Source organism: Stigmatopora nigra, chromosome 3 (assembly GCF_051989575.1).
Source record: "Stigmatopora nigra isolate UIUO_SnigA chromosome 3, RoL_Snig_1.1, whole genome shotgun sequence".
Lineage (NCBI taxonomy): Eukaryota > Metazoa > Chordata > Actinopteri > Syngnathiformes > Syngnathidae > Stigmatopora > Stigmatopora nigra.
In genome coordinates, this window is record NC_135510.1 from 662432 (window position 1) to 689698 (window position 27267).

General features: G+C 38.2%; 1 protein-coding gene across 1 annotated transcript; it reads right to left on the minus strand.

Moving 5' to 3' along the window:
* LOC144194580 (CD82 antigen-like) lies at window positions 1–23201 on the minus strand. The gene is made up of 9 exons (XM_077713737.1): window positions 23002–23201; window positions 12601–12672; window positions 10674–10746; window positions 5806–5927; window positions 5552–5626; window positions 4532–4627; window positions 2987–3160; window positions 2821–2904; window positions 1–1139 (listed from the first exon to the last, which is right to left on the minus strand). Exons 2-9 carry the CDS (start codon window positions 12661–12663, stop codon window positions 1062–1064), a joined length of 765 nt encoding a protein of 254 aa, XP_077569863.1. The 5' UTR covers window positions 12664–12672; window positions 23002–23201; the 3' UTR covers window positions 1–1061.
* Between the last annotated feature and the right edge of the window lie 4066 nt (window positions 23202–27267).

Sequence of the window (27267 nt, forward strand, 5' to 3'; positions counted from 1 at the left end):
TTGATAATTGACATCCAATAGGAATAAATTTATTGGCAAAGAAAACAGAAGAGAATTAATAATATGAGTACAAAACTACTTAGCCAGCTTCACAACCGGTCCTTTTGCATTGTTACAAAAACACATAACCTTAAGAAAAGCATTACAGGTTTAAGTGTAAATAAAGCTTTGTTTATAGTGACTGTACATGAATAGTGGATGACAATTTTATACGAAATAAAATACCAGTTTTGTCTGGTTACGAAATAACTACCTTATGGAAGACTTTCCAAATTTTTCTAAACACAACGACAAATCACTTCTCTTCTATTTCTTCATGCAAGCTTTAAAAACATTTTTCCCCAACATTTTTAGTAACATTGTCTTTGTATCACAATTATGTTCATGCTCGCTCAAGACAAACTGCGAGTGCTATCATTGGAAACAAATTACAAAAGTGTTTTTCCTTAGTAACAAATTACTTATGTTATTGGCAAAAAGTACAAAAGAGGAGAATGAGAAACCTTTGAAAGTAAAAGGAGTAACCAGCTTGCATTGATAAACATGGAAGTACTGCAGGGTCATGTTCAAAGAAATAAATGAAATTATATACAAAGTAATACAATTATACACAATGCTGGTGTGTGTGTATGTATATGTACGTGTATAAATAAGCTGTAGAGCCCCCTAAAAAACATTTGGAAGAATTGAAACAAATTTGAGAATGTGATAGCAAACATACAATTCACCATTAATCCATTAATATTACTGTCATCACAATATTTGATGTGATTTTAAGTTCAACCTTCCTTCTTTGTTGTTCTCTTTTTTTTCCACCAAACCAGGCTCTTTTAATACAGTCAAAACATTTGCAACATAGCTCTCAGATCATAAATTTAAGAGCAAAACAATTCTAAAGTGCGTCAAGCAAGACTGGTCTGAGAAAAACATACCTCAAAAGAAGTATATAACTAAATGTAAAGCTAACACATAATTTTACATTTGGAAAAAACATTTGACCTCAAATTAAGTGGAAAATGCCACGTTAGCTTCAGTTCAAGCCGAATTCAACGTGGTAAACTTCAGTACTTTGGCACTTTAGTGTAATCCTCCCTGTGAACGTTCTTGCACAAGCAGATGGCCAGAGTCATCCCAAGTAGCTGCCAGAGAGAAAAAATAAGATGAATAATGGCAGCCAAAGTGAACCTATGATACGATAATTCCGGAATTGAGATATTTTAAATCACAACTTTCAAATTGAAAATGAATCCATGCATGAAATATTAAAGGCTGCCGTTGCCGAGTAAGTTTATTTGCCGTGAGACAATTCTGAGATACGAGCAGACGAGACAGCCAAGGGGGCCGCTTATCCCTCGTCTAAAGATCTCTACGAGCACTGGGTGGAGCAAAGCATTTTTTGCAGAATTGAGGGAAATAATGGATCTAAAGCAAGCTAGTGCAAGGAAGGGTAATGCGAAGAAAAGGCGTATGATGAAAACTGTTATTGTGCACAAAATAATAAAACATGTCTTTGGTGAATGTGTGTGTGTGTATCTATGTATGCATGTATATACATATATATACATATGTATACATATATATACATATATACACACACACACATACATACATATATATATATATATATATATATATATATATATATATATATATATATATATATATATATATATATATATATATATATATATATATATATATAAACACACACACATCATCAAATTCACTAAACACGATTTTTTATTATTTTGTGCTTAATATCGATTGTTATCATACGCCTTTTCTTCGCACTACCCTTCACTGCACCAGCTTGAGATTACGATACTGATTATTTTTATAGTTCCATAAGTTTGGCCACCTGACATGCGGTGGTTCTTCCACCTGACTTTAGTACAGGCAGTGTGGGTTTGATTCCAACTCAATGGAAGTGAGTGGTTGTCTGTCTCTCTGTGTGCCCAACAACTGACTGGCGACCAGTCAAGGCTGGTCTGACTTTCGCCCGAAGACAGCTGGGTTAGGCTCCAGCAACCCCCGCAACCCTTTCGAGGATGGGAAATATGGAAGATGAATGAATGAATAAATAATACGTTTTTCCTTTTGGTCAGCAAAAACAGCTTGTTGAAGAGCTAGCGTAGGGGTGGGCAAACTTTTCGGCACGGGGGCCACATTGACTTTAAAAATTTGACAGATGGGTCAGCACAAGATAAGATACATATAAAAAACTGCATCCGTTAACAGTGCATATGAAACATAAACAGAAAAAAAGGACTAAAGTATTAACATACTCATCATTAAGGTAAAAAGTATAAAGTACAAAGTAAAGTAAAAAGGAATCTATTAAGATATATTAAAATGTCATTTAAAAAAGATAGAAGGGCTGTAAAACATAAAAAACAAATAAGGGTGGACAGAGCTACTGCCACTGGCTTCCGCGTGACGGCGCCATCTTGGGGGGGGAAAAAAAACATTATTTGGACAACGTCGGCGGGCCGGATTAAATAGCCTTGCGGGTCGAATGTGGCCCGTGGGCCGTAGTTTGCCCATTAATGAGCTACCGGCTACTCTGGAGAAAAAGCTAACAGTAGTTTTGCAACCCCGTTACTGTCTTTATACCAAATATTGTACATATGAAATACTATTGTCAGGTTGTTAAAAAAATACTATCTTTGATAGTTTATTGCTATGTATGACGTTCAGGAATTCAGAAGAATGAACACTTATTTTTCGAGATACGTGTAACCAAAATGCCATGAAAATCTCGAATGATCCAACCATTGCGCAACAGCCAGATTTGAATTTCTAGTAAGGTTCCCTGCATACCTCAATAAAAGCGATTGCAATACATATTCCCAGGACGACTCCAATGTTGGTAAGAAGCCAGTTCTCAACGCTGACGGCGCAACCCTGTGGGGAAAAGCAATGCTTTCACTCTCAATGGAAACCACAGATATTATGTCAGACTAAAGAATAGCAACAAGCATGTTACCGTGTCATATACAGGCCAGTCAGGTGTCTGAGCCTCACAAAATCCACTCTCAGAGACGTTTCCGGCAGCAAGGGAGATGTTTTGGCACGAGCAGGGAAACAGAAGCTGAGAGCTGTTGATGATAACCGGGTTCTTGTTCCAGTCGCCTTGACCATTCCAGCCACAGCATTCCATCTGCAGAGAACAGGAATGAAACGCTTCTCAAGACATCTTGTGATTTAAAAATCACTTGAGCGAGTTAAAAAAAATCCAACATTTCCGAAGGAGTCACAACTGGGACACTTGACTTTCAATAAATAGTTACAAACTGTAAGACTTTTCCACGAATAGAGCTGCCATGTACCACCTCTCCAGGAGTCATTTGCATTAAATAGCAGCCTTGCCTGCTTCAAACTCTTATTCCTGTTATTGGCTGCAATGTATTGCCATGTAGGTTCTCACAGACTAGGGAAAAAAGTCCTTGATTTGCTTGTTCTAGTCTTTATTTAACTAGCTACCAAGCTCACAAATTATTATTCAGTTCAGATACTTGACGACCTTACAAAATCTATACAGCAATACCTTGACATACGAGTGCCCCGACATAAGAGCAATTTGAGATACGTGTAAAATTTCGGGCAAATATTTATCTTGAGATACGAGACAAATTTTGATATATGAGCATACAGCGGATGCGAGAGGCTGCTCATAACAAAATTACTGTCTTTCTGGTCGCAACTCCCTCGTGTAATGTTTCTACGAGCACTGGGCAGAGCGTTGCATTTTTTCCAGGTTTTTTTCCCCGTTAGTCAGTGCGAATGGCGTATGTACTACTTCTCATTGGCAAGTGCTCATGTGTTATCCTATTGTGACGACATTTGTGTGCATCATTTTCGGAATATTTTGAAGGGAATACAAAAGCAAACAACCCTCGATAGGTTGCATCTGAAAGTCAGAGTGGAGGCAGAGCAAATTGAGCTAACCTAAAAGAAGAAACGTATAAAAAACTTAAAACAAAACTAGAATAACATTTTGTTTAAGGTTAGATTAAATTTATTTTTAAGTGTATCTGCATCGTAATCCAAGTTCATTTAAATTTGCTTATTTTATGTTACGAGCGTGTTGCTGTGCAAAAAGTCTCTCTTGCTCTCTCTCTCTCTCTGTCCCTTTCTCTATCCCCTCCACGAAATCCATCTAATTTTAGTAGTATTAAACAGCATAACCACTAGTTATTTGTTACTCTGTGTAGATGGCAAATTAGAACAAATAAAAATGTTTTCCCCATTCAAATATCTTGTTTTAGGTGTTTTTTTCAGAGGGTTGGAACTAATTAATTTGTATTTGGTTCATTTCTATGGAAAACGTTGATTTGAGATACGTGTAAATCGACATACGAGCTCGGTCCCAGAACGCATTAAGCTTGTGTCTCAAGTTATCACTGTACTAGCTTTTTTTTTTCATCTGGCACTGAATGCAAGTGGTGTCAGTAACATATTTTACGATATAAAATGAGAAAACTCGCTTTTAAATATCATAGGTTGGAACGGAGAACACAAGTTCACTTACATTTCTCTGAATGAAGTCCCATGCCTGGTGTGTGGTTGAGTTCTCTGAATAATTGTCCAAGACCTTGGATACAATCTTCGACATCTCTTCATTTAACTGGAAGGAACACAGTTAGAGTGTTATATCTTCTTATGTAGTGCATCCCCTCTCTGTATGTGGCATGTCAAAGAATGTTTTCGTTCAATATTTATATGATTTTCTTTTTGGGCTCAAAATGATTGACAAAGACTATTCTCTAGTCCCGTCTAACAATGCTTAAATTGCTATATTCATAAAAGAAAATGAATTCTTTACTCATTTCTCATTAATTTAAATGAATCGGTGCTTTACAAATTGGGGTATGAATGTGCGTGGGGATGGGTGAATGCGAGTTACTTTAAGGCACGTTGGGCACAGTAAAAATGTGCAATTAAACACACAGTGTAGAAAATGTTTTCTACCATTTTACTAGCTAGAAAACCTGCCAGGAATTTCAGCTTGAATATCTAGATTGTTTAAAGACATGGAAAAATCATGTTTATGCTTCACAATCATGATTTTGAAATTCCTTTCGGTATTAGAAATGTTAACCTTTAAAAATATATTCATATTTTGTCAACAACAACATAATTGATTTAATGTTTTAATGGTGTCTGTTTTATGCTTATTTAAACAATGGAATAAGGACAATCCCATTTACCAAAATTTCTTATTATAAGTAGATTGAAATTGTGAGAAAAACTAGCCCAAAAAGCCCTTGTTTACAATGAGTGTGTTTAATACAGAACGGTTTGTTTTTATAAAAGAATAGTTTTTAGATCTTATCATCCAACGCCCAATATATATATACTATGAGTGGAAAAAACTACTGTTGCCATTTTTGCTTGTTCAATAGACACCAGGAGGCGCTGCAAACCAATTTCCCTCCATTTTACTCCATTTAACTATCAAGTTGTTGGACTTCAAATCTACATACTTTCCATTAGAGTTGATTGCTGTATGTAAATGGGTGTGGACGCAACCAAATAGTATGTTACTCACCGCACCCTTCTGAAAATAGATAAGGGTGCCTGCAACAATCTCAGCAATGAGGATCAACAAGAGGCAGGTGAAGTACTAAAAGGAAGGAATGAATACACAATAAGAAAACATGAAGCCTATTTGCCCTAATCAATCAACAGCTAACATACTCAGAGGCACGTTTTATGATAACTTTTGGTATCTCTGGATGTGTACACCTTCACTCAAAGAAAATGTCTGTGTCAAAGTTGATATCACTTAAATTCTCCACTTACGAGGCCAAGCAGACAGCGGATTTCATAAATAGCTCCCAAGCAGCCAATGAAGCCCATAAGCATGGAGAAAGTTCCGACTCCAATCAGGATGTAGCAAGCGGCCTTGACAGCTATGGAGTCATCTGCAAGGAAAGGATAAGCTAACTAGTCAGAATTTACAAACCAGTTACAGTATTCCCTCAAATATTGTGATTAATGTAGACCAGACATGGCAAACGAAGAAACGCCAAGTAGGATCAGCCCATCATAAATACAACAATTTTGATGATTCCATTTACTTTGATTTGCTTGTACTTAGTGCTTTTGCTTTGCTGTTCTGTCTACTGCCACAGTGTAATTTGCCGAATACGGGATGAATAAAGTTATCCATTCCAATCCAATACATGTTTTTGCGCCAATAGAGAAATACAAGTACACTAGTACAATTATCAAAAAGTGTAGATTTATTCAATATTACAGCTATAAACATGTCAAAAAACTAATATATTAATGTATAAATATAATTTATATATTTAAAAATGTAACTACTTTAAATACTGTACTCACAGTGAAAATAGTTGCTCTCCACTTGATAAGAATCCAAAACAGGTAAATGAGAGTTTTAGTACAAGTCTTTCATTCTCCTGTGACCATGAGTCTATTGTTCGCGGTATTCGAGGGATTACTGTACTCGCCTGACTAAACATGTCAGGTAACGAAATGAATTTAAAAACACTATTCTCTGTTTAAAATGAATCTGTCAAAACATCAGGTTTGTTCTTGTTTTTTAAAGCTTGAGGACGGTGGACCCACAGAGGTCCTTGTGGATAGGAGACCCCTGTTTGAAGGTTTAATTTCTAGTTATTCTTTTGTTTAGAAAAATTTACTTTTGCATTCTGTTTTTTTATCCCTTCATTATGATAATAATTATCATCATTCATTTTGTTAACTTTGACCTTAAAGTAATTTGATTTAGTTATTGAATGTAAATGTAATAAATCAAGACAAATTATATTCGTTTGGGCAATGGGAAAACTTTGTTGGCAACTTTGTCCAAGAAAAATTGTGCTGCAAGGCCATAAATGTAAACAATCCCTGATTTAATGAAAGAGGTAAAGTTGTTATTTATGCGCTTGGAATAAATATAATTGACTTGTAAGTCTTGACTTACGAAACACTTGATAATTTTACATTTGAGACACTTGTGAAACACAGCTATCCATGTGTCATATCATCCATGGAAAAAAATCTGTGTTCAATTGTGCCCTATTTATCAAATTTATTGTTAATGAACTGATTGACTGCATTTAAAAACAACAAAAGATACATGAGATTCTTTTCATTTATGGTGCTGCCAATGAAAGCATATGTTAAGGCTTTTGACTGGGCACAGAGACGATAACATTTGACTGGCAAAAGTCTGACTTAATTGCACACACAAATTCCCACCCACATTTGCTGAATTGTGCCATTGACAACACTGTCACTACTTAGGTCTCTGCAGAAAATCTGTCTACTGTAATTTATCCCTTTAGTTTGTGTGTTTTTCCAAGGTATGACGGCATCTACGATCTCTGGCAAGATATTGCTCACGCTCTCTGCCTCTCCGTCACCAGACTAATGACGAGTGCAGTGGTGAGTAAGGCAGTGAGCGCACTGGGCTGATGTGATGCATTTTGATGCTGGGCAGAGGAAAAAGGCTTCACTGTATGACTGGAGGACACCTGCAGCGATGCCACTGACAAGAGACGAGTGTCCTCATCTCTTACAAGACAACAACACACTCTCTCCCTGACTGCATAGTGTACGTTCTCATTACTTGCACATCATCGTCTTCATTTGACTAAGATTTTCAGTCTTGTGAACACTGCTTCTGCTTGTTCTCACTCTTCTATGTAGTTTCCTGATGTAAGACACGAGACAGTCTCTTTTTATGCTTCTTCATTTGGAATAACTTCATTTAAAAAGTAGTATTAAAATATAAATATACAGATATATTGATCAATCTATCAATGCGTACATAATATTAATTGCAATGCAATTTTAAATGTGTAAAAACTACTTTCTAGTTATGGCTCCAAATATGGACAGATATTTTTGACCAGATTTTAATTAATCAGAATCAATTAAATTGACTTCTATTACAGAATGAAAGCCTGTCGAGTCACCCCTCAAGTTGTTGATTTTGTTCTCGTTGACCTCTATCTATTTATCTATCGGGAATCTTTTGTTCATCTGGGCTAATTAATTAATTGTGAAATTATAGTTAGGGGTTAACCAATAAAGGGCAATCTTCTGCCAGCACAGTGCAGTGCGGAATTCTTGTGGCCAGTGTGTTACGAGTTGTCTATGGATAAGTAACCAGTAGAGGGCAGCCTTCAGCCTATATATAGTATTCCCCCGAATTTCGCGGGTAATTATGACAAGACATGGCCGCAATAATCGAAAAACTGCAAAGTAGGATCACCACTATTATTTCAATTATACGGTCATACTTCTACTTATGAATGCCTCTAGGTATGAAAGTTTTAGTTTTTTTTTATATGCAAACAAATGACTCAAGATATTCATCCCTGGTAGAACCAGCTCTTGCCACCATCTGGCCGGTATTACATCTATAATGGCCGAGGGGGGGGAGATATTTCAGCAGCACAGGGCACATTTTCATATGCTGTTTTTATTTTCTATTCCTCTCGTATTGCCTAGCGAGCTCAGTATCACATACCCCACTCATTTTTCAATTCTTTCGCGTTTCATGTCCATAGTCAACGCCTTTTCTTTGCAGAACTCTGCCGATCCATAGTAATATTTTTGACCTGTAAATGTGCCCAACCAGCGGGTGGGGATATGCAAAGTCCGCCCAGTGGTCGTAGAAATGTTTTATACATAAAAAAGCAAAAAAGGTCGCATCACAAAATTTTGATCGTATCTCGGGCGAATTATTCGATCGATATTTTCGTCGTAAGACTAGAATGTCGTATGGCGAGGCGGTCGTATCACAAGGTTCGACTGTACTTTAAATACTGTACTCACAGTGAAAAGAGTTACTCTCTGCTCGATAACAATCCAAAACAGGTAAATGCAAGTTTTAGTGGAGGTCCTTCGTCCTCTTGTGGCCATGAGTCTATTGTTCTCGGTATTCGAGGGATTACTGTACTCGCCTGACTAAACATGTCAGGTAACAAAACGAATTTAAAAACACTATTGGCAAGCTGAAGACGTGGAAGTGGTCTTTCACTGTGAATTTTTACACTTATGAGCATTTATTTGTATACGTAATATAAAGTGAAACTGCAAATGTTGAAGCCGCTGAGTGGTGAAGGATGACAATACATGTATATTTAACTCATTGCCTGACAATGATAGGCTTCTAATAAATCTAATGTGGGAGGAATGGCGGTAAATGCTTGTTTCTGTGACACTGAGGGTGTTAGATGTCGAACCCATTTCGAGTGGGAGACTTGAGCAATCATTCAGATTGCCCTGAAAGGTACATTTATGTCAGGTTTTCCAGAGTAATGTAAAAAACTTGACCTGATTCGAATCTGGTCTAAAATATCTAGCACAAATAGTAACAGGCTGTAGTCAGATGGCACACTTAAAAATTTAACTTTAGATCAGGATAAGTATAGTAGATTGAGGCCATTGTGCAAATGGAAAGTAAACCAGAGGAGCAATGTTTATTTTTGGAGAGAGGAATTGAAAGACTGGTACTGTACAATGCTGTTTTGGTTATTGGATTGGATTGGATAACTTTATTCATCCCGTAATCGGGAAATTTCTTTGTTGCAATAGGAAGAGGGTGAGGATGCAGGAATAGGAAAGGCATTATACACAAATAGGTACTTAATAGTAAGTTAATAAATAGATACATGAATAAATATATAAATAGGTAACTGTGTTGCTGAGATATATATATATACATACACATACATATATATAGAATCACATCTATACTGTATCCGAATTCAGGAGGTCCTAACCCACAGCCTTTTTTAAGTTAAAGAGCCTGACAGCTGATGGGAGGAAGGAGAAATAACTTAGCCCATGCTGGACGTGTTTAATAGGTATAACAAAGATTTCAGGGTTCTGTAACATGCATTAGTTAAGCTACTTTTTTCAACGGTTATTGTGTATATATAAACATAATACACAAGTAGTACGAATAAAGAATTAAATGGAGCCTATTCATTTTTTTTCTCCATACTGCTTATCCTCAACTGTTGTGGCTGGTGCTGGAGCCTAGCACAGCCAACTACACGCACCAGGCGGGGGACACCATGAAATTGGTGACCAGCCAATCGCAGGGAATAAGGAGAAATATGAACATACATGCACACACTCAAAATAGTATAAAATATAAATAAACATTGAAGAAGATACAAGTCAAGTATGAATATGAAAATAGTATGAATACATATTAATACTTTATAAAGCATGTGAGCAATTGCAAAGCAATTGTAATGCACATGGTATGCTTAGTTTGGCACGCACAGTAGCGATTGTTTCAGACATTCAACAATCTGTATAACAATGTATAAATGTGAAAACCAATTATGCTTTATAGTGCCTCCTCTTGACTTGCGGCATTACGGTAGTGCTCATGTGATGCCGTGAAACGATCAAATCGTTCGTTTAACAAAAGAAGAATGAAAGCTCAAAGAAATGGCTTGGTGTGACCGAAAGTACTAAACAAATACATGTGGAAAGCAGACTTCATAAAATTGGAGAGGAAAGTATTTTTCTATTCTCCTAGGAGCGATTGCAAGACAACTGTGCCTTATATGTTGTGAGACTAGACTTGTCCTCTATGACAGTGAAAAAAAACTTCACAAAAAAACACGGATGCTTTCCTGGCATGAAAATAATATTTTTAATTTAGGACTTACTGAGGACAAGTAAGAAGCTTTGATTGTCGAGAAGAAGCCATAATCCAAAACCCATGATGACAGCGCCAAGAAGCTAAAATTAGAAAATAAAAGACAGGCATTATGAAGATTGAACAACATGCTCTAACTGTAGATTCAAGCAGTATTCATTTGTCCAGCTTTGATGCAAAATCGGTCAATATTCTGTGATTTGCTGTTCTTGTTGTAGTGAGGAAATTTTGAAATTGATGAAAACATTAGTAAAATGTTCAGGGAGTTCAATTTACCATTTTTGACTTATTCCAGCTGACTTTGGGCAAGAAACACATTTTCAAGACAAGAGTTTTATAAATAAATATACTAACAAATATATGTCGTCGGATTTGGGAAAGAAACCTCAGTATCAAAATTATATGCTTGCAACCCTCTGCAAAACCTGCTAACTTTACACTCTGGTCTGAAATGATCCACAGACCAAAGAACTTTTAAGTTAACACTGTCCTGCTAAAAATTGATTTTGAGTACTGTGTTTTCCCACCTTAAGGGCGCACTTTGTCTAAATTTGTCAAACTTTTCTCTAAAATGGTCGATGCCCCCAATCGGTCGGTGCGTTTTGTCTGTGCACTAAACTCAATTTTTGTAAGGCCCTGACCACTTCGGTGACTGGTTTTATTTCTTGCCGGCACGCTACTTATTGCGAACAACCCAGCAGACGTTCACCCTAAAAAAATCCTCCCCACGCATCCCCATCATTACGGTAAATCCATTCAAAACATCCCAGGGGAGTTGCACGGCATTTGACTTCCATGTGCTTGCAGCGCTTTTAACCCTCACATAAACTCAATACTTAAAGGAACAGCATATTAGAGTTATACAGAGGAAATGCCTGGCGTGAATGACAACACAATGCGGGTGTGAATGCTTGGATAATTCACTGAAGCCATGTATCGAACACAATTTAACATCTTTGCTAACAGATTGCTAACGGATTACTAACCGATTGCTACTGGATTGCTAACGGATTGCACACGGATAGCCAACATTGTAGTTCAGGCAGGCAGCGTGGAGTTACATGACGATGTGGAATGAATTGCCGATGCCGAAATAATAGCGAGGAGAATCAAAGGCTTGGAAGAGATGCATGTCACGAATTACAATGGATTGTGGATGACTGGGCTCAAGTGTCGGGCAGCACGATTGTTCGAGCTTTTGCCAAAGCTGGAATCAAGTTCCCGGAATACACTCTGACTGACAGTGGAGCATAGCATGTTGAGCGCCAAACTCGTTATATCAGAGTGTATCTTTTACCTGCTAGCCTAACATACGCTACCGGCTAGCCTAACATATGCTAGTGGCTAGCCTAACATACGCTCGCGGCTAGCCTAACATACGCTAACGGCTATCCCTACATACGCTAGCGGCTATCCCTACATACGCTAGCGGCTATCCCTACATACGCTAGCGGCTATCCCTACATATGCAAGCGGTTAGCCTAAAATACGCTAGTGGCTAGCCTAACATATGCTAGCGGCTAGCCTAACATACACTAGCAGCTAGTATAACATAGCTAAGATGGCCTAGTTTCATGCTAGCGCTTTTTCCCACGAAGCGCACTATGTATTGACAAAAAACTGAAAAGATACCCGCAACTGAGACTGCGCGCTATCGGGTGAAAATACGGGACACTCCTGATCAAATCCTGTTAAATGTTTGGCATTTGTTGTTATCTTTATTTCAGCTAAATAATTAGATGACAAGTGAAAATAATTCAGTTAATCTGGGGGGTGTTTTATCTTGCTCTGTTGATATTAAATACTGAAATTGAATTGAAGATTGCTTTACAGTGAAAACACTATTTAAGAGACATGCCTGTTGAAATATTTTTGACAAGTGTTCTGGAGATTCATCAATACATTTGAAGATGAAACAAATATGTAATACTACTCACAAAGAAAATGAGGTTGAAAAGGAACAAGAAGTACTTGATCGCCGTCACGCAGCCTTTCCCCATGATGCTTATCTGTGAAGGAAAGAGACCATGAGTACCCAACATTGTTTTTGTGAGAGTGCGAAGCTCTCAAAGCATAACAAATAACTGCATAAGAATACCAGTGTGGGATAGACCTGCCAACTGGCTTAATAATTGTTTGTCCATGTCGAGCCATGTGGCCAAACTGGTTTTACAATTGTTTCTAAAGGCAGTGGAATGTAGGATAGGCTAACTAGCTGGCCTTGCAATTGTTTGTTCACATTGTGAAATGTAAAACAGGCTAACTAGCCAGCCTTGCAATTGTTTGTTCACATTGTGAAATGTAAAACAGGCTAACTTGCCAGCCTTGCAATTGTTTGTTCGCCTCGCGAAATGTAAGATAGGCTGGCTAACAGGGTTTGCAATTGTTTGCTTGTATTGTGCGATGTGGCCAACTCGCTTTGTAACTGTTTGTTCGAATAGCGCAATATAAGATAGACTGCGGCAGTTTGTGTGAGTTATAAAAATATTGTGTTTGCATACAACTTAAACCTGCAAATGTCTAACCATATTAGCCCAATGTTTTGTTTACATAAACTCTGTCCTACATCTCTGTCTTAGAAATATTACCCTGTCTTCTTATATGAAGACTGACCCACTGTTCATTCAGAGAGAAAGTTGCGACGACGACAGACTGTGAGCTGTTCGCAGCTCTTTGAGCTCTCTCCCCGTCCTGCAGTCCGGTAATAAACCTATTTCCTATTAAATTGATCTCACTCTTTCTTAACCTGCGCCTGAAGTTGTATTTTCAGATCTATCAACCAGCACATTGAATCAAATTTGTTCCAAAAGGAAAACCAGTTAGTGTAAATATATGAATGTAAAACATGTATAATTGTTTAAAAAAAAAAACTGGTATGTCCTTGACCAGAAAGGTATTTAGGTAAAATAAAGAGGATGATTTGTTTTTAGGATAAGACTTACTTGTTTTAGGGTTTGTGTTTCAAAACATGTAACATGTCTGTGCTAGTCATTCAGAGAAATATGCAAACATCTGTCAAGTCTCAACAGGATATTTCTTTTAGTACGAGGAGTTCACCAAAAAGTGACACAGTAGCTAACAGTCAAATTGGAAGAATCTTTGAAAATCTGTACAGGGAATTTTTCTCAACTCTTATTTTAAAGCAAAATATCGTGATTGTTAGGTACTCAAATTGGAGACAGGATGATAACGCTTTGGTAAAACCTTTCACAAGAATGAGCGAAAATAAAGTGCAGGCTCAAATCTGTAAGATTAAACTTGCAAAACCAGTTGAAACTGAACAAGTGCTCACAGAAGGAGGCGTGTCGCCATTGCATACAACCAATATGTTGAACTAGCAGGTTCTGAACTAAAATAAATATCCAAGTAAAAAACAGCAATCAAATGTCCTAATTAGATGATTAACAGTATTAAAGAAACTGCCAAAATACACACAATAACATAAACTACTTTTGGAGAATTGAAATCAAAATGTTAAATGGGACAAATTTATGCAAATACAGTTTCCCACATTACAAACCGTTGAAATGTATTTTAATATAGTGAAATGCAACAATCATTCTAAATAGCATTTATGTTTTGCTCCACAGAATTATTGATTTGCAAATCATGAACAGGCTCAGTCGGTTTTCCTCCAATGTCATCTACACATAACCCTTTCACACTCCGTACAATAATACTCTTTCAATCGCCAATAAATCTATAAAAATCTGGCGAAAGGTTGGAGGCCTGCATTCAGTTATCCTGCGGCAGTCAACTCCCATAGTGTGAGAGCCATGTACATGACCCATATTTTCTTCAGTGGAAATGGGTCACTGTTACAGTGTTGATACTCTACTTGACTCACTGAGTGTTGATTTAAGCACAAAATCCTTAAAAATGCTAAAATGTATCAGCACTAATGTTCACAAAGGTCGCCATATTTACTTAAGTAAACAGTGAAAACGTAACGTCTGTTTTATGCACATGCCCGTCACAACATGGCAGGATTCTATTCACATTACCAATAGCTTTGTTTTTGTAACCATGGCAGAAAAACTACAAACAAGTACAGCTTAATAATAATTGGGATTTGCTGACATGGTAAACGCTACGAACACATCTACTTGTGTCTGCCACCTTTAAGTAGGTAAGACGGCGGCACCTTGGAAAAGATGGCGTTACCCTACGTAAGATGGCGACGGCCTGAGCGGGCATTGACAGGCACAAGTGAGTTTTTTCAATTGTCCACCTGTGTGGAATTTGCATGTTCTCCCCAGGCCTGCGTGGATTTCCTTTGGGTACACATTCCAAAAACATGCATGGTAGGCTGATTGGACACTCTAAATTGCCCCTTGGTACGGGTGTGACTGCATGGTTGTCCGTCTCATTATGCCCTGTGATCGGCTGGCCACCAATTCAGGGTGTCCCCGCCTTTAGCCAGAAGTCAACAGGGATAGGCTCCAGCACGCCCCGTGACACTAATGAGGATAAAGTGGTTCAATAAATGTGATCAGATGAGATATTGTCTTCGCAAATGAATTGCTTGTGGCAAAAAGACTGATTGGATGTCATGCAATGTAACGTTAGATTACTTGTATTGGATCTCAATTGATTAAGTCAATATAGTGGTTGGTGGATGGATATCCAGCACATTTAATGACATTTTCAGTTGTTTTTCTTTTTAGAAGCCCATTACGCGTATCATTAAATAATACTTGTACTAGTCCATGAAATACAACAATGTTTGCATTGCAGTCATAAATAAAGACCAATGGCATCTCACTCCTTTTAGTTCTACATTTCCAGTTTAATGATGCAACAATGACACACAACCCAGTTGAACAAGTTGGTCCAAACGGCGGTTTAGTTTGTTTCATTAGAAAAACCATGGAAACAATGAGTCACAATCTTAGGTGTTAAATGAAATTACAGAATTGATTTGATTACTTGTTCTAAAGTAGTCACCAAAAAACTTGCAGCACTTTTTGTATAAGACAGGACAAACATCTAATGCAGGGGTCACTAACTTTGGTCCTGGATGGCACCTACCCAATCTGTTTTCCATGTCTCGCTCCTCAGTCTTCTGAATCAAATTATCAACTCTTCAGCCATATCTATGCAATATCTACAGTGGTACCTCGACATATGAGCACCCCGACATACGAGCATTTCGATATATATGAGTAAAATTTCAAGCAAATAATTATCTCTAGATACGAGACAAATTTCGAGATACGAGAAATTATTTTAGCGCACTGTCTTTTTTGTAGCATCTCTTTCGTCTATAACATATCTACGAGCACTGGGCGGAGCGTTGCATTTTTTTCTAGTGTTTTTTTTTTCCTGTCACACAGCAAATGTTGGATACGAGGAGTATATATTACTTCTCTTTGGCAAGTGGTCGTGTGTTATCCTATTGTGAGGACATTTGTGTGCATCATTTTGGAAATATTTTGAAGGGAATATAAAAGAAAACATCTAGGTTGCATGTGAAAGACAGTGTGGAGGTGGGGAAAATAGAGCCATTCCGGGACAAGAAAGTTATCAAACTTTAATACAAAATTAGAATTAAGTTCAGTATAAGGTTAGATTAAATTTCTTTTTGTATGTGCAACGTAATCCAAGTCCATTTAAATTTGTTAATGTTATGAAACGAGTGTCTTGCCGTGCTTTTCAGACATTACAACCGGGCCGGGGAGTGATTTTCCCGGAAAAAGACAGCGGTGAACGTCGATATGCCCATACGCAAACGGCAAAAATTGCACTAAAATGGGGTAAAATCCACTTTCCAGCAGCATTTAGTGATTAAATACAAACACTGGAGCTTAAATACAAACACTAGAGCTTTTCAGATACCAGAACTTGGCCCACAATTGAAATATTATTTAGGAATATAGCCATATTTTACTCACCAAAAATCATTTTTAACTGCACACAATATCCATCCTCCTTTGTTCCCCAATTTTAGTGATTGTAAATGTTCAAAAGCACTCTGTATAAACTCTGTTGAAATAAACAATACATTTGATTGGTGAACATCTATCTATATTGGCTGCTCAGTCAGAACGATAAACAACCAGTCAAGTCTTGTCTCCACCTGATGACAATGCCATTTACCCACTCTCAATAGTACAGCTTGCAGTCTCCCTCCCACCCCAACTGGTTTCCAAAACAATGGAAGCTTTCAAGCATTATTCTCTCATGTAACTAAAGGGAGAATTTGAGCCGCAGTGCGTTGCTTCATTCTTACAGCTCTTCTCGAAAAAGACAACAGCAGATGGGCGAAATATGCAACTTTCCACTTTGAGACCTGACACAACCTGATGGTCCATTTACCCCACACTTTGCACACTATATTATTATCTTTTGGAGCGTAACCATGTGATATGGCATATGCTCAAGAGTTAAACCAGGCATCTGAGGTCACTTGAAGCAGCAGAAAGTAGAAATGTCAAGATAATAGCTGGGCCACCACTTTTAAGTTGCCACACTCAATTCACTAAGAGCCATCTTGTTGCGCAGGAAACATTGTGTATTAAATACCACATTTACTCGCATATAAGCCGCATTTGTCGCTGTAAAAAAAAGACTGAGACCTGTGTACGGCTTATATGCGCATAAAAGACTTGACATGCACGAAACTGCATGGTGACAAAGATGAAACGGCATTACACCATAACGCAAGACAATGCGACCGATACGGTAAAACATTTCAAAATAGAAAAATATAAATAGATAAAACACTTAACCAAATTAATTTTGACGTCTCCGAATGAAATCTTGCATAAAAGGTGAAAAAACTCAGGTGTGCTTGCCACCGCTCGCTCAGGGCGTCGCCATCCCACCGCAGTTATAAGCTTGCTCTGACTGGCCATGTGTTTTTCTTAAGATTTTCCCTTCAAAGTAACACATTTGTACTACCTATTAAAACCATAAATATGGAGGTGAAAATTGGGTATCATGGGGCGGCTTATAGACAACAAATTGTAAAATTCAACAATTTAAGGCAATTTTAAGGGGACGGCTTATATGCGAGTAAAAACGGTATGTTGTTATAAATTTGTCACCTTTGACAAGTTGACAGAGAACTGCTGAATACAAATAGATTGGCATGTATCAAAAACCCAATGATTGACAATATTGTTGTGTACAAATACTTTTAGGATTCCTTTCTTAAACATGTAATTTTCTATTGCATTTTGTTTTAATAAAATAATTACGTGAAGACATATGGCAATCTAAAAATGGGTGAAACACTCAATCATTGCAGGGTGTGACTGAACTTGAACTTTAAAGCACTCCACTAAACAATTCAAACTAAAACTTCTCCAGTGACACAATATGGAACACAGCTTAGGAGGATTTTCACATTGCAAGAATAAGACATCAAATGCAACAAGGCAGAAGAAATAATGACTGTTTGTAAATATATTATTATGTATGATTTGGATGGGTGGCCTGGTGGAGCGAGTGGTTAGCGCGTTAGCCTCACAGCTCTGGGGTCCTGGGTACAAGTCCAGGTCGGTCCACCTGTTTGGAGTTTGCATCTTCTCCCCGGGCCTGCGTGTGTTTTCTCTGGGTACTCCAGTTTCCTCCCACCTTCCAAAGACATGCATGGTAGGCTGATTGGACACTCTAAACCTCCCTGACCACACTGAGAACCACTGTGCGCAACATAAAAACACACCTGCCATCAGAAAGTGCATTTCTACTATCCATAAATGATCTATAGCAGTGGTGTCAAACATGCGACCCACGGGCCAGAAGTGGCCCGCTAGGAGTTGTTATACCTAACAAGTACTTTGGAGCTCAATCATACTGTACGTACAGAATTAAATACTTGGATTTTCTTCGACAAGCGCACCGTAAACCAGATGTTTGTGACCAGCGTTCATTCGCTCCCTGCCGTCAAATCGGCACCTTCATTGGCAGCCAATGGGTTAATAAGGAATGTTAAAATCTCCCGAAACAAACAGGAAGTAACCCAGAACTACCCTAAAATCAGTACCAACTGACGCAAGCAAGAAGCATCCTGGCAAAGTCTCTCAAATTCAATCGGAAACTATCCCAAATGTACAGTGACCCGTAAGTACACCAAAATGACACAAATTTAACTCATTGGCTTCTATTGACATAGTAAAGAATACCAATCCATTTAAACTGAGTGGGGAAGCTCATCTTTCAGTGCCATTGACGTCTAATGCCGTCAATGGCGGCCAGTAAGTGAACTTTTGGGGCAAAAATCAAGTGGTCCGGCCCACAGGAAATCTAGTTTTAGGCATTAATGTGGCTCCCGAACCAAACTGAGTTTGATATCCCTGATATATAAATCATTAAATTTTATGATTGATATCCACACATAAACATTCTTAATAAATGTCACTAGAATATGCACAAATCTGACTTTAAATTTCTGTCACTTCTGTCCTTCTGGAAAAAAAAATATATACAAAGTTTTAGTCACAAATTATGGGTAGGCGTTATACCCGAGTGCTCACTACACTCGATTAAATACGGTACTCCAACTAAATAAGAAGTGCAGTTCTTATTTAACTTTGGTTTGGGGAGTCGACGTATCACATTCACTTTAGAGCAGTGGTCTCAAACCGGTCCTCAAAGGGCCGCAGTGGGTGCAGGTTTTCATTCCAACTCAACAAGGATACCTTTTGCAAGTGCAATCAGTTAATTAGAGTCAGGTGCTACTTTTTTTAAAGACACTTGATTGGTTAAAATGTCAGCACTGGATCGGTTGGAATAAAAACCAGGACCCAAAGCGGTCCTATGTGGAACCGGTTTGAGACCACTGCTTTAGAGGGTTAGCATTAGCGTCACTTAACTCAGCCACTGGTTATTTTGAATTGAATGACAAAAACATTTCCGGTTTGGACATGAATCAATAAATCAAGGTCCAGGCTGATTTGCTTTGCCCTACAATCACGGATCCAAATCACCAGTGCATGGAGAGTGTCTGGGAGGCATCACGAAGGGCTTCACAAAACTTTTACGCTTAACTAGGCGACAAGCATACTGTATAGCACGAGATAGGCGTGGACTGAGAAAGGGCATCCGTGGTGAATGATCCAATGGGGAGTCGAGTACATTCAGCTGCCCAATCAGCTTGCGTTTATGCCCGTGATGCGGAAGTGAAACGCCGTGATGCGGAAGTGAAACGCCGTGATGCGGAAGTGAAGCGGCCGTGACGCGGCCGTGATCCCCCATGATGCTTTGCGCATACGTGCATTTTTTGTGTTTTAAACTTTATAAAATGATGAAATTACTAATTCTAATTGAATATTTTGTTTCCACACCTTGTAGGACGATGTAATTTAGAATTTAAATTTAATATCTTTAATTTTTTGTTTAATCTTTTTTTTTTTCCTGAAAAAAATCCGCAAAGCTCTGCAGGCAGCGATAAGTGAAACGCGAAGTCGCGAGGGTTCACTGTATTTACAATTAAACAAATGACAACCTCAATCTATGGCAATATTGCGCTTAGTTCTGCCTTGTTTGTTGGGAAAAAAACTGTAAGGAGGAGCTTGGATAACATTGAATTCACACAGCTCTGGGGCAATTCCAACAAACAGGGGAAACGGGTTATGTACTTTTGTTTTGTCACAGTTAAGTCTCTTGTTTTAGGCAGTTCAGCAGTTGTTACACTATCGGGTTGAACTCAAACAAGGAATTACTACATTAAACTCATTTAGACCAGAAGCTGCATGGATGTCTCCAAAATGTAACCAGCAACAGCTGTGAACTCTTGCACAGCTTAATCCAGACAACATCTCTGTTTGCTGGATATGGAAAGATAATTAAGGTCACACTGGGGGGGAAGAAAACCCTGATTTATAGCCTCAGATGTTAGGGGGGGTTGCTGCACAGTATAGGATGCCATGTGAGGTCCGGAACCCTGTGGGGGAAAATTTGGGGCTTAACTGTGATGCCATAATTTTCAATGCTGACCCACATTTTCATCTATATCCAGTTGGTCCTCATAACTACTCCATACTTGGCAAATAAAGCGGCAAAAATCAATAATATTTATAAGAACTCTGCTCCAATGAGTATTTTTTCCAGTATTATATTAGTAGAACATGTTTCACCAAATGTTTTTATTATATTTCTTGACCACAACCTCTTTACCACTTGATTCAAGACAAATTAAAATATGGGTATTTGTTGTATTTGGATTATGATAATTTCTCAAACTATATACAGTAATACCTCGACATAGAAGTGCCCTGACATACGAGGAATTTGTGATAAGAGTAAAATTCGGAGGAAATATTTACCTTCAGATAAAAGCATTTGAGACAGCCAGTTGGCCATGCCGCTACTTTTGATTTCACTGTACTGTGTCTCTCCGCATCTCCCTCGTGCAAAGATCTCTACAAGCACTGGGCGGAGCATCACAGTTTTTCCATGTTTTTTTTTTTTTTTTTTTGCATTAGTCAGTGCAGAATTAAGGGAAACAACAGATTCAGAGCAAGCTGGTGCAATAATGGTATTACGAAGAAAAGGCATATGATGACAAGCGATATTAAGCAAGAAATACTCGAAAAAAATTACTAGTATATGCGTGACTGAGCTGGCTCGTCAATACGTATGGAGAAGCAGAAAGTTCGTCCCGAAAGCCGCGGTGGAATACGAGCCTCTTTGCCTTGGTTATTGCACAAGGTTTAAATTTAGTGTAATGTAAGATTAAAACTTTTTTAAGTGCGAAAAGGAGTCCAAGTTCAATCAAGTTAAATTTAAAGTTTATGTTACGTTACGAGCGGATCCGTTAATACTCCCCGATGTATAGAATATTGCCTCATTTTATAATTAAACATCATAACCACTAGTTATTTGTTACTATGTTAGTAGATGGTGAATTAAAACCAATAAAACATGTTATTCCATTGTAATATCCTGTTTTTGGGGTATTTTTTTTCAGAGGGTGGGAACAAATTAATTTGTATTTAGTTCATTTCTAGGGAAAACGTTGATTTGAGATACGAGTAAATCGACATACGAGCTCAGTCTCCCATTCGGCTCATATTTCAAGGTACCACTGTACTATTTACTACTAAATTTAGAGCAAATTTAGTGTAACCAGGAGCAATAGACATTTAACCACATCACTTAAGATTTATTATTGTTGTTAACATGAAAAATCCAGGTATTAGAACAAAATATCCAAAGAGCTTCCTTGGTCATTTAACCCTTCATAGGGCACTCATTTATCTCATTGGCTACCACGGGGGACAGATAATGACTTTTACTTTAGGAACGGCAGGTAACAAATAACAAATAATCGCTGCCGACATCCCAGTCAAATAGTTTGGACATTTCCTGGAATCAGTGGCAGAAATGACGTAATTACAATGAATTATTAACAACAAGAACTTATTGGGGCTCTAATTCTATGTATAGTAATTTTGTACATTTTGGTTTTTAGTTCTATATTCATTTAAATCTTATTAAAAACTTACAATAATGATGAATGATTTTAAAATGATAATGATATGATCAAAATTGCGGCCCAGCAGCTTGAGTGGTTAGTGCGCGTTGGCCTCACAGTGGGGGACCTGGGTTCAAATCCAGACCTGTGTGGAGTTTGCAGGTTTTCCCCAGGCCTGTGTGGGTTTTCCCTGGGCATTTGGGTTTCCTCCCACATTCAAAAGTCATGCATGGTAGGCTGATTGGACACTCTAGATTGCCCCTATGTAAGAGTGTGAGCTTGAATGGTTGTTTGTCTCCTTGTGCCCTGTGATTGGCTGACCACCAAATGAAGGCCTCTGGCCCATGGTCAGCTGGGATAGGCTCCAGCACCCCTCGCTACCCTAGTGAGGATATAGCGGTTCAGAAAATGGAATGAGATAAAATGAGTGATATATAATTAGAATTGAGAACGAACATTCACATTTCGATCATGTAAGCCAAAAATGTATGAAAAAAAATGTTAATATTACCAAAAATAGTCACTACGAAGACTTAGATATTTGCACACACCGTCCCACACGCCAATACACATGAAATTGAGAAATAATTATTTTCATGGGGACTACATTATCTTTTCCGGCTACAAACTGAATTTCCCGAATACGGGATAAATAAAAGGGAATCTAAATGATAAGGACAGCGTGAACAAAATCCACTGGAGTTGAACCATTTAGATTACAACGCGCCACATCACCACCACCACCAGACGACATTAAAATAGATTCTTTTTTTGTTTTTCAAACATTCCATCAGGCGCTCATCAGTTGAGTTTGTATCCGACACGCTTGAGGCATACAATCACGTGTTGGGGAACAGTAGAACCCGTTTTTCATGTCCAAAATCCACACCAGATTGGAAAAGTCTTTACTACTTACCGAAAAGTTGCCGCTGAGTGTGTAGTTGAAAGCTATTACGTGTGGCTTCTATCTCCTGTGAGCGCAGAGTTGGTTTTGACTGGACTGCACGACTTCCACGCTCCAGCACGACAGACACCGAGAACAATTTAGTAGCAGTCGAAAGGCTCAAGATGGGTAGACAGCAGAGCAATCTCCTCCAGTCCCCGCCATGTGGCAGATATGGGAATTAGCAAGTAGAACGCCCTTCTTTAACTCCTAAATCCCCGCAACGCTCCTCTTAACACGAGGCAGATTTTTGAAAATAAATAAATAAAGACAAAACTGTTGGCTTAGCAACACAAACTTTCACAAACAATTCGAGCATATAGTAGCAGTTATTTTCTCTCTACGTGTGTGAATATACTTTAAAAAAAATCAAAACAATGCTTAACATCTCATTTTCTGAATCGCTTTGGGGTCGCATGGGGTGCTGGAGCCAATCCCAGCTGTCTCCAGGCCAGAGGCGGGGTACACTCTAGATCGGTGGAGTACCCAGAGAAAACCCACACAAGCCCAGGGAGAACATGCAAACTCCACAAAGGTGGACCAACTTGGATTTGAACCTAGTACCCCAGAGCTGTGAGGCCGCCCAATGTTTGACATTTAAAAAAATTCAATATTCTATGCCACAATGTTTTTTTGCCCACTTTGGCATCCTTTGTGCCTAATTTTCCTTTGATGTCCATCACGTGGACGGCCCGGGTTGTGAGTGGTTAGCATGTCGGCTTCACAGCTCTGGGATCCTGGATTCAAATCCAGGTCAGTCCACCTGTGTGGAGTTTGCATGTTCACACTGGGCCTGTGTGGGTTTCCTCTGGGTACTCTGGTTTCCTCCCCAAAAACAATTTGAACACTTTAAATTGCCCCTAGGTATAGGTGTGAGCGTGAATGGTTGTTTATCTCTGTTTAGGCTGCACAGTGCCTGAGTGGTTAAAATATGGACCTCACAGTTGTAGAGCGATAGATTTGATCCCAGGTTGGTCCTCACTGTGTGGAGCCTGCATGGTTTTTCTCCAGGTACTTCCATTTCCTCGCACATCGCAAAAACATGCAGTGCAGACTGGTTGAAATGTTTAAATTCCCCCTAGCTATGAGTGTGAGCATGAATGGTTGTCCGTTTCCCATAGTCACCTGGGATAGGCTCGAGGTAGGTGCAAAATTAATGGCAATTTGGATGAAACTTCTAATAAGAAACGCAGGCACTCTCATTCAAGTTTATTGACAACATATCCCATGTTGAACACATCGCCAAAATGACCAACATTTTCACATTGCAGAACATACAAGTGCGACTTCAGCGTGACACATGTTGGAATTACAGACTGTACAACGCACATAGAAGAACTCAAACACAAAAATAAACTTATTTTCATCCCTATGTACTTTTTCAATGGGTTGTAAAAATACAACATTTAAATTAATGTAAAAACATGACAATAACAGTGTGATTTAAATTGTCGTACATTATTATTATTATTTTTTTACATTTTATATCGATTTACAATTACTTACAATAAAATAAATACAGTAGTACCTCAAAATACGAGCTTAATGCGTTCCGGAACGGAGCTCATATGTCGATTTACTCGTAACTCAAATGAACGTTTCCCATCGAAATGAACTAAAAACAAATTAATTTGTTCCAACCCATTGAAAAACACCAAAAACAGGATATTGGATTGGAATTTTTTTTTTTATTTGTTCTAATTTGCCATCTTTTAACAAAGTAACAAATAACTAGTGGTTTATTAGTACTAAAATTAGATGGATTTTGCGGAGGGGAGAGAAGGCAGGGAGAGAGACTTGTTGCAAGACAACGCACTCGTAACATAATATAAACAAATTTAAATGAACTTGGATTACGACTCACACTCAAAATATTTGAATCTAATATTACACTAAACTTAATTCTAATTTTGTATTTAATATGTATACCTTTCTTCTCCCGGGTTGGCTCTATTTGTCCCGCATCCACCCTGATGCAACCTATCGAAGGTTGTTTGCTTTTGTCTTCCCTTCAAAATATTCCCAAAATGATGCACAAAAAATGTTTTCACATTAGGATAATGCATGATCACTTGCCAACGAGAAGTACTATGAAGACCCGAATAATAGTAGGCACTGGAATAATAGTAGGGAGTGGAAAATTCCAAATGAATTAATAATAGTAGGCATCGGAATAATAGTAGGCAGTGGAAAATTCCAAAAATAATGAATTTTAGTAGGCACGAGATAATTAGTATCTAAACAGATTCGATGCATAGAATTAAAGCTAAAATGGAATATTTATTATAAAATCATAACAAGGACAATCATTATTATTTTAATCAACAGTTTACTAGTAGCATGAAACAAAATAATATGTTTTCTCCATGCTAATACTACTGCTAGCAAGACAACGGATAATCGTGTTGCAAAGTTGCATTACAGTTGCAAATAATTGCTGCAAAGAATTGCGTATAACGTAACTCTCGTATATATTAGGCCTACCAATACATTGTAATTATGTATATTGCAACTCTACCAGTGGCAATTGCACGTTCTTACTAGTACTAGTACGTTAGTGAAAACAGCACGTGTGCTTTACACGTAGAAAGTTAATGACATAGAACAATGTTGCTGCTGCACGGACTTAATTGAGGCAAAAATTAATAATCGTAGGCACCCGGATAAGAATCGTAGGCATGCGAAAATTTAAGTTGAAAAAAGTAATCGTAGGCATACGATTATTTGGGTCTTCATAGTAGTATACTTCTCTCATATTAGCAAGCAAGCTCCGCCATTCTGCACTGACTAACGTAAAAAAAAAACCAGACAAAATGCAACGCTACGCCCAGTGCTCGTAGAGACATTACACACAGGAATTGCGGGCAGAAAGACAGTGCCCATGATGTTTTTATGAGCACCCTTGTGTCCGCTGTATGCTTGTATATATTAAATATTTGTCTCGTATCTCAAGATAAATATTTGCTCAGAACTTTACTCGTATCTCAAATTGCTCGTAGTTCGGGCCACTTGTATGTTAGGGTATCACTGTATTATTATTCTCCCTCATCAATTATTTTACAGACTTGTGTGCCAATTCCATGATGCTTACATGATCACTGTCCTACTCAAACAGCTCACGCCATTCAATATTGACTGATCTGTCCACTCAGAGGCGAATGGTAGTAGCCGTACTGGTGAGGTCAGGGACAGTCTAAATGAAACAATGGGACCCTCTCACACAACATACAGTCACTGATGGATAGAACGTGAGCAACGATGACACACGAAATGGTGTAATTCTGTAGCTTCCAATGTCCCAGAGTTGAGATCACAGAGCTAAAGTAAATGCCTCATTGTTTCAAATGCAACTGCACAAGTTAGCCAAGAAACAAAGCAAATGACAGTTTCATGGGCATGTTTGGGTTTCACACAAGTTGCCTTGGTATTACAGATAAGTGAGGCTGTGAATAAATGACTGAAATAATTACTCAATGACCAAAGCAATGTTGATTACATTAAAGCAGCGTAATTATGTACGACAATAGTTTCAATAAAAAGGAGGAACAAACAAAAACATGAAAACATGAGGTGGCCTGGGGGTAAGAGTGGTTAAGGTGTCTGCCTCATAGCTCTGGGGTTCTGGGTTCAAATTCAGGGTCAGCCCACCTACGTAGTTTACATGTTCTCCCCGGGTCTGTGTAGGTTTCCTCTGCATACCCCAGTTTCTTCCCACATTCCAACAACATGCATGGTTAGTTGATTGGACACTCTAAATTGCCCCTAGGTATGAGTGTGTGACATGTTAAAGTGTATCTCAATATTTGATTATTGATGTGCATACCACTTGTTTTGACTATGTATATTGGTATTTGATTATTGATACCTTAATGGACAGTTTGAAACACAGATTTTCTTCATTCAGTAAAGCTGGATTGAAGAAGCAACAATTAATTATATCTAGGTGACCCCTATTCAGTCCACTTTCAATTTGATAAACAAGGCTGGAGAATGTCAGCTTATCCCTTGGGGTTTCTCCCAATTTTAAATCCTTGTTTTTTGTTATCATCCCTTTCGACTTCATACTTCATATCTGATATTTTATCTTTCAGTTCCAACAATTCAGACATGCCTTCATCCTCTAGTTCTTCTCACAGCAGATGGCTACTTCCTGGAAATATTATGTACCATTTCTTTTACTGTTCCAAAGAAATAAAATTAAGTTTCTTAAATTGATTTAGCAAAATTCATAGGCTGAGA